This window comes from Monodon monoceros, unplaced genomic scaffold, assembly GCF_005190385.1.
Source record: "Monodon monoceros isolate NGI ecotype Baffin Bay Population unplaced genomic scaffold, NGI_Narwhal_1 Super_Scaffold_1, whole genome shotgun sequence".
NCBI classification, from domain to species: domain Eukaryota; kingdom Metazoa; phylum Chordata; class Mammalia; order Artiodactyla; family Monodontidae; genus Monodon; species Monodon monoceros.
The window spans coordinates 67,991,116-68,003,497 of record NW_021703765.1 but is presented as its reverse complement, the minus strand read 5'-3'; the positions used below and the strand labels follow the sequence as shown (position 1 = coordinate 68,003,497).

The 12,382-nt window shown below is 45.8% G+C and overlaps 1 protein-coding gene across 3 annotated transcripts in view; it reads left to right on the top strand.

The window, feature by feature from the left end:
* Positions 1–12,382, top strand: part of GRK3 (G protein-coupled receptor kinase 3) — a 122,793-nt gene that overhangs the window by 93,148 nt on the left and 17,263 nt on the right. For all 3 annotated transcript variants that reach the window (XM_029220477.1, XM_029220467.1, XM_029220487.1), the window contains 3 exons: positions 1,260–1,390; positions 3,575–3,669; positions 7,810–7,917. In XM_029220477.1, the coding sequence (XP_029076310.1) occupies positions 1,260–1,390; positions 3,575–3,669; positions 7,810–7,917 (334 nt within the window). The remainder of the gene's footprint in view (positions 1–1,259; positions 1,391–3,574; positions 3,670–7,809; positions 7,918–12,382) is intronic.

Below are 12,382 nucleotides of genomic sequence, written 5' to 3'. Positions count from 1 at the left end.
GCCCAGTTCCACTGTACATTGATCTTTTAAACTGTGACTGATGACCCAGAGAATGATGAAAGAGTTTTAGCTAGAAAAGTAGTTTTTTAATACTAGAAAGTGACATGATATATACTCAAAGCATTTTTAGTAACGAGAGCTGAAATTAAGATGTACAGTTCAACAAATGAAATACCTTTTTTGAAATTCACTTGAAGTTTTATTACGTTTTGAGTGTTTGATTTAAAATCAGACCTACCCAACAGCGTGAAGGAATTTCCACACACATTATAATCAGCAGACACAGCCAGACACAGCAGCATGTCCCCTGTGTGAGTCTATTTATGTGACCATCAGAACTGGCAAAACTAATCTATGGGGGGAGAGGTTACAATAGAGTCCGACTGGCTTTAATTAGGGGCTGTGAGCTGATATACTGCCTGGGATGGGCATGGGAAGCCTTCAGCAATGCTGGAAATCTTCTACACCTTGATCTGGTAGTGGTTATACAGGAATATGTGTGTGTGAACAGGAAGGTACTTATAAAATCAAGGGCAATAAAGTTGGACACACATGAACTTTCGTAGATCAATTGAGGCTCTTCTTTTATACTTTATAAGAACATTCCCTTACCCTGTTTGTAGCCTTCTGTGTCTCTGTAACTTGAGGCCATATGATGATTTACCTTTTCCAACATTTTATTATGAAAACTCTAAACATATGGCAAAATTGAAAGAATTTTACTGGGGACACCCGAATACACACCACCTGGGTTTTACCAGTTAAAATTTTGCTGTATTTGCTTTCTCATATATCTATCAATATGATCAATGTGTTTGTTTTGTTTCCTTACTATTTATTGTCCACAGAATGAGTTGCTAAGCCACCTACTGGATCACTACATGGGTTGATTCAGTTATTAGCCAGAACGCAAGTAATCAAAGCAGATTAGCTAACCCTCCCTCCCCCTTGATGGTACATCTGGGAGCTGTGGTACCTGTCAGAGAACGGTGGCTTTGTTTCATATCGTCCTGGCCATTGTCACATCTAAGTCTTCTCAATGTTTTAGTTTTCTCTAGAATTTTTAAAGCATTTGGTCAAATTACAGAAATCAATGACATATATATATATATATATAGAGAGAGAGAGAGAGAGAGAGAGAGAGACAAAGCAGAAGCATAGTTTACCTTTTTAGACTGTCATAACTATGCAGGATGACAGTGGTTTTTGTTCCCTTTAAATTAATGCACTGAATTTAAATTCCACGTCTCTGATTCCAGGGGGCGATTTGCACTATCACCTTTCACAGCACGGGGTGTTTTCTGAGAAGGAGATGCGGTTTTACGCCACAGAAGTCATCCTGGGGCTGGAACACATGCACAATCGGTTTGTCGTTTACAGAGATTTGAAGGTAAGGCCATTGGACAGACTCCTTCTGTTTATCGGACCTGTGCAATAGGTGTTGTATTGCAGTTGTGGTCTAACAGGCGTTTCCACCTCTTTCATGGTATCCTGTCATTTTCCTCGTCTCAGCCCCGATAAAGGCATCACCTTTGTGATGTCGGTCTCCTCCAGACTCTGAACTCTGTTCTAAGGACTCCATCCTACTTGTCCCTGTTACCTCCGTGCCTGGTGCAGCACATATGCCAACTCAAAAACTTCAATTGGTTAATTAGTGAAAAGCAGGGTAGGGGTGTTTTGTTGTCGCCCATTTTGCAATTGATTGTAATTCCATTCATGTTCACTAAGCAGCTGGCTCTGGCTTAGTGCGAGACCTGGAGGTGCACAAAGGCGAACTAGCAGAGAACATACATGTCTTACGGGAAGTATCTACCTGTGAGCTAACACGTCGAAGGGCTGAGTTATAACTCATTTGAGGCAAGCCTGATCCGATCAGGGCAGAGTGGCTGACAGCCTGGAGAATTTCCCCCAAAGGGCACTCTCTGAGCCTCAGATTGCTTTGAATTTGCCTTAAAAAATCACTAATGGACTTTCAAATCCCTGAACTACATAGCCCCAGTCTTCCATGCTTGGGCTTCTTCACTGTGGTTCTCTTTAAAATCTTACTGGACTTGGAAAAAAAGGAAATAAGCGCGTTCTGAGTTTTTCCATTCCAGACCATGATGCTTGGTCCCAGGTTCTGCGTTAAGGAGGGAGTTGGGAGTTTGCTTGGTACATCCGCGGTGATATTCGTCTAGCCAGCCGCATGAAGATGGGGGAGGAGATAAACGGGACCTTGACAAACTATATAGAAATGATCGCGCAGATATATAAAGGTGTAAATAATGGTGAGAAGAAAAATGATAGCCATGGCAACTTCCCAAGGAGGTTGGGAGGAGAGTGGGTTTGCCTCCTCTCTGCTTCCTTCTTAACCTGAACCCAGGTTAACCAGCTAAAATGTACACATGATGTTCCTTTGCTCGTGTGTTTTGATTAGCTTTTAAAGGTTACCTCCTAAGAATCTAAAATGGTGTATTTTAGTGTTGGGCATATTATGTTTTTCACAAGGGACTTTGTAACTTTTAAAGCCTCCTGCAAGGTTAAAGAATTACTCCCTTAGCCTTCTTCATATGAACATAAAGAAGAAAAAAAGTATTTTCATCACATTAGAAATAATTAGACACTGGTTGGCACATGACATTTTATTTCCTCATGGTGAGTTTTGCAGAAGAATAAAATACACGCCGAAGGCCCATGAAGCGCCGTTGTGATACATTTTAATTTAAATCTATAACTGGTTTCTAATCATCTTGATGCAGTATTTTTGTCTTCTAAGCTATTTAGTAGGCAATGGTATTATGCAATTTCTATTCAGACTTAATTCTAGTCATTCATGACTATTCACGCTTCAGGTTTATAATGGCATGCCATTATTTTTCTTTCAAGCAAATCAATAGCTGACCTCCAGCAGAAAAATATCAAGATGACTGTAATTCAGTGTGTATTAGGGAGAAGAGCTTTGTTTTCCACGATTATGCTGACTAAATCTAATCTTAATGGATACGTCTCATCAGAGTTGTGGTCAAAATCATATTTGGTCATTTGGTAGGGCCCTCTGTTGATTCTGTACTAATAAACAGAAATGACGTTTATCGGGATTAATGCGGCACTGTGGAATATTTTGATTTCTTTGGTCACTATTTGTATATTTTTACAAGATTCCTTTCTGTGCTGTGCTTCGTGGCTTCATTCTCTGAAGTCCTAGTAGTTACAGAGGCCAAGGAGCCTGTGGACTCACTCCCTTTGTGGAGAGACTGACCATTCTGGCTGGATTGCACTTCTTGCTGTGAAAAAGAAATACTTTAACTCCGATAGACTGTGGTTGTAACCCTCCAGTCTTACCTGCCCTGTGTCCCATCATCAAATGAGTAGAATCCTTCCCATCTGTCATTACCACTTTCCTGCTGAAATTAACATGAAACATGTCATTGTCGGTATCATGCCCCACTTGGATGTGATGATATAATTAATGCTAGGATTCATGTGTAGGAATGAACTGTGATAAAATAATGAGATATCAAGTGCCAATAGTTTTAGAAGTTAGCCCCTGGGACATCTTGGGGACTCTTGAAGATCACCTTCTCTTTCATTTTAGCCCGCAAATATCCTCTTGGATGAACACGGACACGTTAGGATATCAGACCTTGGTCTTGCCTGCGATTTTTCCAAAAAGAAGCCGCACGCGAGTGTGTGAGTAGTATAGCACCTCTGTCTCTGTCGTTTCCTAACTCAACTTGCCTATTCACTCAGACCCCGACGTGGTCATTTGTTCCCCCATTTTTTTCTTGCCAATAGCGATTTTCAGCATGTGGCAGTGCCGGGTCAGGGGAAGGTCCCGTATCCCAGGCTGTGGGAGAGGAGATAAGGGTGGTGGTGTGCTCGCTCTCACCAGTTGGGGGAACATGCAGGGACCCACAGTGTAGCTGCCTGGGGGCAGGGTGGTCTAAGGGAAAGATAGGGGCCTCAGCAGCAGACCCAAATCCATGCTGGCCGTGTGACCCTGAGGCAGTCAGCTCACCTGCTTGACCCTCAGTCTCTTTATCTATAGGGTAGAGGTAGTAATAGACCCCTGAAAGCTTATATGCCAAAGAAGGTGCACAGGCAATTGTGTAGAACTTTCCAAGGAAGGCCCAGAGGTCAGGTTTCTCTCTCCATCTACGTTTTCCTTCTTTTTCAAAAGTTTGGGGGTTTTTCGCTAAAAAGAAATTAGAGTTCTTTTTTTAATTTAAAAAATCATCTCCTTGCAGTTCAAGCTTTTAATGCAGGTCATATTGTTAGATCTGAATATTACATTCGTCCTCTAAACAACCATGCAGAGGAAGCTCCCTGACGCCCTGGCCATCGGCCAGCACCTGTCCCCTCTCAGGGGACCCTAAGCTGCTTCCAGCAGTGGCCATGCTTGTTCTGCAAGTGTTGACACTGGCCCAAGGACTTCCCTGAACCTGAGATTGTTAAAATGACAACAGGAGTATGAAGTAGATGCCCCGGGGCTCAGGAGAAGCAGAACGGAATACGTACTGGTTTTTATTCCTATTTCTTTAGTATCAGTTTATCTGGGTGGAAGATGTGGACATATGTGCAGTTTGTGGAAAAACAGGTGACTTTTGCTTGATTTTTCTTTTTCAATATATCAGTCTTAGCAGTGAAGCTCTTAAAATTCCATTTTATTGTGCATCATTACTGTGTTGAGTGGTCTTGAAGTAACTCCCAGGAGTCTCATTTCATGCATCCGTGCAGAAAATAAACTATAAATCCTGTTTTTGTTTTTGTTTTTGTGGGACTAAAAATAAAGTGGTTCTAAAACTGCAGTACTTTATGAGGGGCTACGTTAAATCAGAATTGCCATTTAAAGCCCGGATCAGATGTTAATAGCGATTAGCACCGTTTCTGTAACCATGTTTCTCTCTTCCTACAGAATCTGGGATATGGTGATAAAAGCCTTAGCATTTTGCCCGCACTTGACAATTATGAGGCCAGAACCTGGGGTTGTATAAGCCTCTCCCAGGGAGTTCATCAGACATTTTTAAGAGAATCATTTGAATTTTTAGTGCCACGGCTATTTGGTATGCTAATTTCTTCAATTTAGTATAGTCACAACTGAATATGAATCCGAGAGCTCAGAAGAGTTAATCTCCCAAGGGAATTAACTTTCAGATGCAGAGCTACTTATTCCCTTACAGGACCTCCCCCTCTTCTTAGTGTAATTCACATGTCAGCTCTGAAAGACGGGCTTTTGTCCATAGCTGAACAGCATCTGTAAAGGGATGGGATCGGGAAGGTTGATTTTCATGTTTAAACGATGATAGTGAGGCCACTACTTAAAAAGGATAAACACACAACAAAATTTTGTATTTTTAAGTAGAGGAGGCATGTCATGGCTGAGAGCAAAGGCTTTTGAGTCAGCAGATGTGGGATTGAATCCTCCTTCCACGTGGCACCAGCCTCATTTTTCTCCTCTATAAAGAGGTAGTAACAATGCTGCTTAGTTCACGTGACACTTGTGAGGGTGAAGTCAACTCCTTCATGTAATAAGTATTTACTTCGCATTGGCTGTGTGCCAGGTGCTGGCGATGCAGCGGGGACTGAGGCAGAAGAGCTCCCTGACCTCCTGGAACCAGCAGCCCGGGGGCTGTCCAGGAAGTGACCGGTCTGGGGGACAGCACTCATGCCATGAGTTGAACATCGGCTGTCCCAGGAATGTGTGGCCGGCTGCTCTGAATATGTTGTTATCTTCACAGAGGACCCACAGGGCATGCGTTATAATCATCTACTTCTATGGGATGGAAACTGAGGTTCAGAGAAACTAAGGAACTTGAACAAAGTCACATGCCTGGCACATCGTGGGGCTAGACTTAAGACCCAGTTCTGTCCGACTCCAAAGCTTGTGTTCCTTACACTCTGTCTGAACCTCCTGAGGCTTTGAGAGGATCGACTTGGTACGAGACTAAAGATTTGTGGCCAGAATTTCACCCTAGACCGGGCTTCTCTGGTCTTTTCAAAGCCGTAGGTGTGATGCCAGGACTTCGTCAGACGCTGGCCCGTCTGCACAGCAGCGTTGTGGTTGGTTCTCCAGCTAGGTTTAGACTCAGTCCCTCTAATGATGGAATCAGATTCTGACAAACTGAAAGTGAACCATGGAGCAGCCACCAAATGACACAGAAACACTTTGTTCTTGGAATCAAACAGATCATCAGTGACTCATTGAGTCCCAGCTTATTTTATCCAGGACCACAAAGCTCAGTCCCCTGTCACCGTGTCTTCAAATGCTCAAGTGTTCTTTCAGCATGAACAGCACAGATCGTCAGTGGGAAGCGGCAGGGAGCGCTAGGTGCTGCCGTGTAGGCAGAAGCTGAAAACCGTGGAGGTGGGCAGGTCTAGCGCTCTGCTGTGTCCAGTGTCCACTCAGAGATGTCATCTGCGTTAACCCCACGCATTTATACTCGTTGAGATCTTCCCATCCCAGAACTGGGTTTTGATCCCGAGAATCGCAGGTTAAAAAGGTCACCACAGAGGTTTTCCCAGCAACAGCAAAGTTGAACCTCCCCAGAAAATGGCTTGGAGGCCCCTTGAGGAGATCTCTGACTCTCACAGCGTGCCTTGCTGACCTCACGCTGTCAGACTTTGGTTTCTGGATGGCGAGCTTTGCTGAGGGATGGACCTGTGCCCGTTTTCACTGTTTGAGAAAAGTCTTTCAAGATAGAACTCGGAGGCAGAGAGGGTATCGGGCCCAGTGCTGAGCCAGGATCACTTCTCGGAGCAGATTCTCACTGTTTCCAAGCATAAGTTAAAAAGGATTATAATAACATAAGGATAGAGAATAAAATCCCTAACGTAAGTTGAGTTCTTTTTAAGAGCCAGCACTACCCTAAGCCCGTTACATACGTGTGATCCTCACGGCACCCCTGTGGGATGAAGGTGTCATTTTATCACCCATTCTATCAGTGAAGAAAATCAATGGAGGATGGGAACAGAGCTACAGTTAAAGGCTTTTTCGGGGCCATTTCAGGCCATGTCTTTGAAAGTTCCCCACGAGCCCTCTCTTGCACGCTTGGAACAGTGCGTGCTCAGATCTTTAAGGAGGGGTGGGGAGTCGCAGAATGGGAAAGGATTTTGAGTCGCAGATAACACATATTATATATAAATGGTTGTCCTCCCAAATGATTTTTCTCAGCTTCCTGCAAGTCGCCTGCACATTTGTTTGGCTGAGTCCTTTGAGCTGTCAGCAGCTCTTTAAACCGGATACGTGATTTCTCCGTCTCCGTACCTGTCGGCTTGTCCCCCCACGCCCGCCCTGCCTTGGAGACCATCGTGACCGTGGAAGGGTGGGAGATACGATGGGCATGTGTGCGAGCCCTGGTCCTCAGCACGGGAGGGTGGCGCCACACGGGGACGCCCGTGCCCATCCCTTCCAGGTCTCTAGCGCTACGGTGTGGTCACTGTTCACCACCCCCTCCCCCCGCTCCCTTCCCCGGCCCCACACATCTCCTCAGGAGAGCCCTCAAATGGGCCTGCCCTTGGTTCCTCCTGGCTGTAGTGAGGAAGGACTCCCGAGATTAACATTTCACCTCCGAGACCGTGGAGTGCGCGCATTGTTCATATTCATTTCATATGGTAGTTTATTTATATTCAGTTCTATCCTAATGAAGACAGGAAAGGTCGTTTTCCCACTGGATGTTTGCTGAATCATATTTGGTGGCAGCACTGTCGTCCCCTCCCCCTTGTTCATAGTTGCCGACATTGATGAATGATGCTCAGACCTCTTGATGAGCTGGGAATATTTTATAAGGTCTGCAAGCACTGATAACCGCACATACCCTTTCTCCTCCCTAGGGGCACCCACGGGTACATGGCTCCCGAGGTCCTGCAGAAAGGGACTGCGTACGACAGCAGTGCTGACTGGTTCTCCCTGGGTTGTATGCTTTTCAAGCTTCTGAGAGGGTGAGTGAAATGCGTCCTCTTAGTACCATCACCATGGCATGCACTTGGATCAAAATCCAAAATATTTACATGTTATTAGGTGCTAATATCGTTTTAGATCACACAGTGATCTTTAAGCCACACACTGATCCAGGCGATGCCCACAGCTCTTTCTGCCCGTAAAAGTGAGAGTTTCTTTTCCATAAGCTTTCGGTGTTTTTGTTCCATACCAGGAAGGTATGCCAACACGTTTAGACCTGAAACAAGACTTTGTTGGAATATTTCCATCGATGTCTTATTTTGGGAATAAGTGTTATTTTTAAATGTAGGTAATCGAAGAGGGTAGAATTTCTTTTCCCTGGAATTAATTACTCATGACTGTCTTGTGAGGTTAAAGCAGTTTTTACACGAAAGGATGCACACCCAAAGAGAACCAGTTTTAAAAGTGTGCATCTGTTTGTGAACATGCTGAAATTTGTAGGTTTCAAAAAACAAAAATGAAATTGTGTAATTCTCTGTTTTTCATTTGTTATACTTGACCCTTAGTTCTAATCTACCAGGGACGATGAAATACAAGCGGAAAGAGGATGGAATGAAAGCGCTCTCCAAATATGTTCTCATATTGAATGTTTACAAATTATGTTAATATTTCCGTTAATTTTAAGAGTCTTTAGCCAATTTTAACAGAGCGCTGAATTGTTTAAGGTATGTTTTTGATTATTCTCCATTCACAGAGATACAAAAAGCAGTTTACATTAAAATTTCCTAGTCAGGATTCTCCCTGTAACGTTGCTTCTATGAACACACAGGCCTGGTAGTTTGCTAAACTTGCCATGTTTCCCTCAGAAAGCCTTATTGAGCATCGCTGCATCTTCTTATTACCTTTAGCACAATCTGAAAAGAGGCTGGATTCCCTGTCTTCCCCCCAAACTAGGTTCCAAGCACCCCGGCTGCTTCCCCAGGACCTGGATAATCTAGTTGTTCTCTGCTCACCGCATTCACTTGGGAACTAAAATTGTATTATTGCTCAGAGAGTCAGGTCCTGTTGGTCCTTAATTGAATTATCATGTTTGTGGAGCCTGGATGGCCTTAATTCATGTCATCAGACTAGCTGACCTAATTAGAGAGTTTCTGCAAAGCAAATCAGAGAAAACCACTTCCCACCCGAGATGTTTCTCCAGCCAGCGGGAGTCCCTGCATGCATGGTAAGTGCATCCGGACACACCATCTTCACTGAGGTCCCCGCTGAAGAAGGGGTTGGAGATTAGAATCCACACTTAGAGAGTCACGAGATGATTTAAGAAAAACTCTGCACAACAGCAAAAGCTGAATGCATTAACTCAGGATTCAAAAGTCAGTTGTAGAATGTGGCAGGGAAACTTGCAAAATCTTGCATTTAGGGCTTTGTTTGTTTATTGATTTTTGTTTAATATTGTTAATTCTGTCTGTTTATAATAATGTCCATCTGTGTAGTCTAGGGATGATCTGGCATATACCACTATTTTTTAAAAGATCTGATAATTGGTTTGATCGTTATCTCTATGCCAGCAGTGTGATTTGTAGCTGATAAAGCCAGTTCCGTCTTACTTGGTCATGGTTCAAGTTTGGAGGACTGCACTGGAAGGTGGTAATTCCTTTATGACATCCTTGATCCGGCTTGACTGAAGCATTATGTTTGATGTGACCCCTATTGAGAGGAATCTTGGCCAACAGGAAGACATCCAGAGGATGGTCATGGGGATGGGATGGGATGGATGGATAAGAAGAGATGAGAATGGTGGCAGCTAGAAATCGTGGCTCATGTGGACAGGTTCAGAGAGCTGGGTACAGTGCCTCAGGCAGCCATCCTGTTGGCTGCAGCTGTTGGAAGGCCCATCTCATTGAAGGAGGCGTGCCCATCTGCACAGCTCTAGACAGTGAGCGTTTTCAGGAGGGAACAGACTTCAGTTTGACGCAAGAATGTCCGTTCAGCATTTGAGCTGCCCTGTGAAGGCATGTCCCGCCTCACAGATAGCCAGCTCCCCGTCACTGCCTGGTGACCATCCACTGAGCCTGAAAATGGCAAGAATCCTTCCAATGCCTAACAAAGAGAATAGACGAATCTTCCCTACGAAGATGTATGATCGTCTGCCATTCTTCCTAATACTTGTTCAAAAGGCAATCCCAGGAATGGAGAGAGCACTGAAACCAAAGAGCGGGGAAACATTTTTTGACTTAAGTGATTTAAATACAATTCGGTGAGCATTTATTGAGTACCTGCAGTATGCAAGAGCCTGTGCTTGATGCTGTGGGGGAGGGAGGGAGGGAGGGGGGGAGCCACACACAGTCCTGGAGGAACTCAGAGGAGAGTAGATAGGTACACACACACACAAAATCGTGAGCTGTATGGGCGGTGCTGGGAGAGCAGAAATGGGATCACCAGGTCTAACCTGGAAGCACAGGGCCGACCTGACAACTTCACGTAAGAGTTGGTATGGGAAGTGTTCTCTCACAGACAGGATGGCAGGATGAAGACCTGGAGCGGAAGTAGACGACGGGGAGGGGACAGTATGGAGCAGGTGCAGGTGGTCTTTCCCCATCAACGACCTGTGAGTGAGGTGGGGGGGTCAGCTGTTGGTCATGGGGAAGGTGTGCTGAGTGAGAAGATGAGAAGATGGAGAAAATTGGGGCAGGGCCGGGGGCTACCTAGAATTCCATGCTGTGCAGGTGGGGCTTTGTTCTTAAGGCCCCAGAGACTGAGGGCTTTTAAGCAAAGGAGGGACAGAGAAAGGAAGCATCTTTTAAGCAAAGGTTGGGTTGCTCTTCAGTAAGAGGATGCTGGTGGGAGGCATGTCTAAGAACCCAGGCAAAGGCTTGAGTAGCGCTGTGGTACTGGGATCAGAAAGGCCACAAATGACTTAACAATATCGTTCTTACAGTCCATAGTGGTTTTTGTTTTTTCAGTGGATGCTTGGCTATGGACAGATAGGAGTTTAGATTCAAGGTGATTGGGAGGATGGTCATATCACTACCAACGTCAATGGGTATAAAGTATCAGTGGTTCATATTAAGCTGATGTTTATTGAGGGCCCTTCAGGAGCAAAGCATCATGGTGAGATCTGGAGGCGATGGAGCCTTCGTCCCCTCAGCTTAAACGAGGGGTAAGAAGGTTCCATCCAGGCGTACAGAAGCACCCTATTCAGTTCTTACACACTGTACAGAGGGAGCCCGAGTAGCTGTCTTTTCCCAGACACAAGGGGCCTAAGGAACTGAAACAGGTAACTCAGGAGGGGGTGGGAGGAGAGCGCGGCCAACACAGCTTCCCGGGTGCGGGCTTCACAGGCAGTCTGTCCCCCGGTATCCTGGCGCTCTCATGGGGCGGCCGCGGCATCAGTCCTCATGGGATGAACCAGACTCCACGCCAGCCACTCCCCAGCGCTCGTCCTCAACCCCAGGAGTGCTTGGCAATGCCCGGGGACATTTTTGGTTGTCACAACGTGGCATCCAGCGGGTCGAGGCCAGGGTTGCTGCTAAGCATCGCACCGTGCACAGGGCGGCCCCCGCTGCTCCCACGAAGGATCACACAGCTGAGGATGAGAAACTGCCCCGGAGCAAGTCTCTTCCCCTCCTCCCCACATCTGCGCAGTGAGGGTGACCAGTGGTCACCAAGGGTCTTCTTTTCGCTTCTGTTTTCTCTGATCAGATACTGCTCACACTGACCAGTGTGCCCCATTGCTTCCGCTGAAACACTTGTCTGAACCCCTAGTTCTGTTGTGACACCCTAGAAGGATCCCACAGGGTGCAAGGGACAGGAACCTGGATGTAAGGAAGCTGTCGAGGCCCGAGAACGTGTTTGCATCCCTGGACTCAGTGATGGACCCATCCGCTCAGGGCTGTATGTTGGGTGGGGGTCACTGCTTCCACTTCAGCTGACTGTCAGACCCTGAAGAGCATCTGTGTATAAAGAGGTGTCCATATTGCAGATGTGCGGAATCACCGTCATGATCCTCAATCTAGAGTTCAGCTCTCTGTGAAGGGAAAGAATTGACGTCACAGTAGCCTTGATCTTAAACTTGTCACCATTGGTTGTCAGACACAAGGAGAGAGCCCAGGTGGTGGCCTGGGGAGAACTGAGCTCTGCCTGAGGTTGCCGAGTTGGCTCCCATAGGGAAAAACAGGAATGTTTATAAATACTTTGGTAGCTATTGGCTTAGGTTCAAAACTCACATTTGATGTGACATGCAACCTTTTTGGTATTCTAAAATTTTTTTTTTTTTTTTTTTTTGCGATAACGCGGGCCTCTCACCGCTATGGCCTCTCCCGCTGTGGAGCACAGGCTCCAGACACGCAGGCTCAGCAGCTATGGCTCACGGGCCCAGCCGCTCCGCGGCATGTGGCATCTTCCCGGACCGGGACACGAACCCGTGTCCCCTGCATCGGCAGGTGGACTCTCAACCACTGCGCCACCAGGGAAGCCCTAAAATTAATTTTTGACGTAAAGATTTGT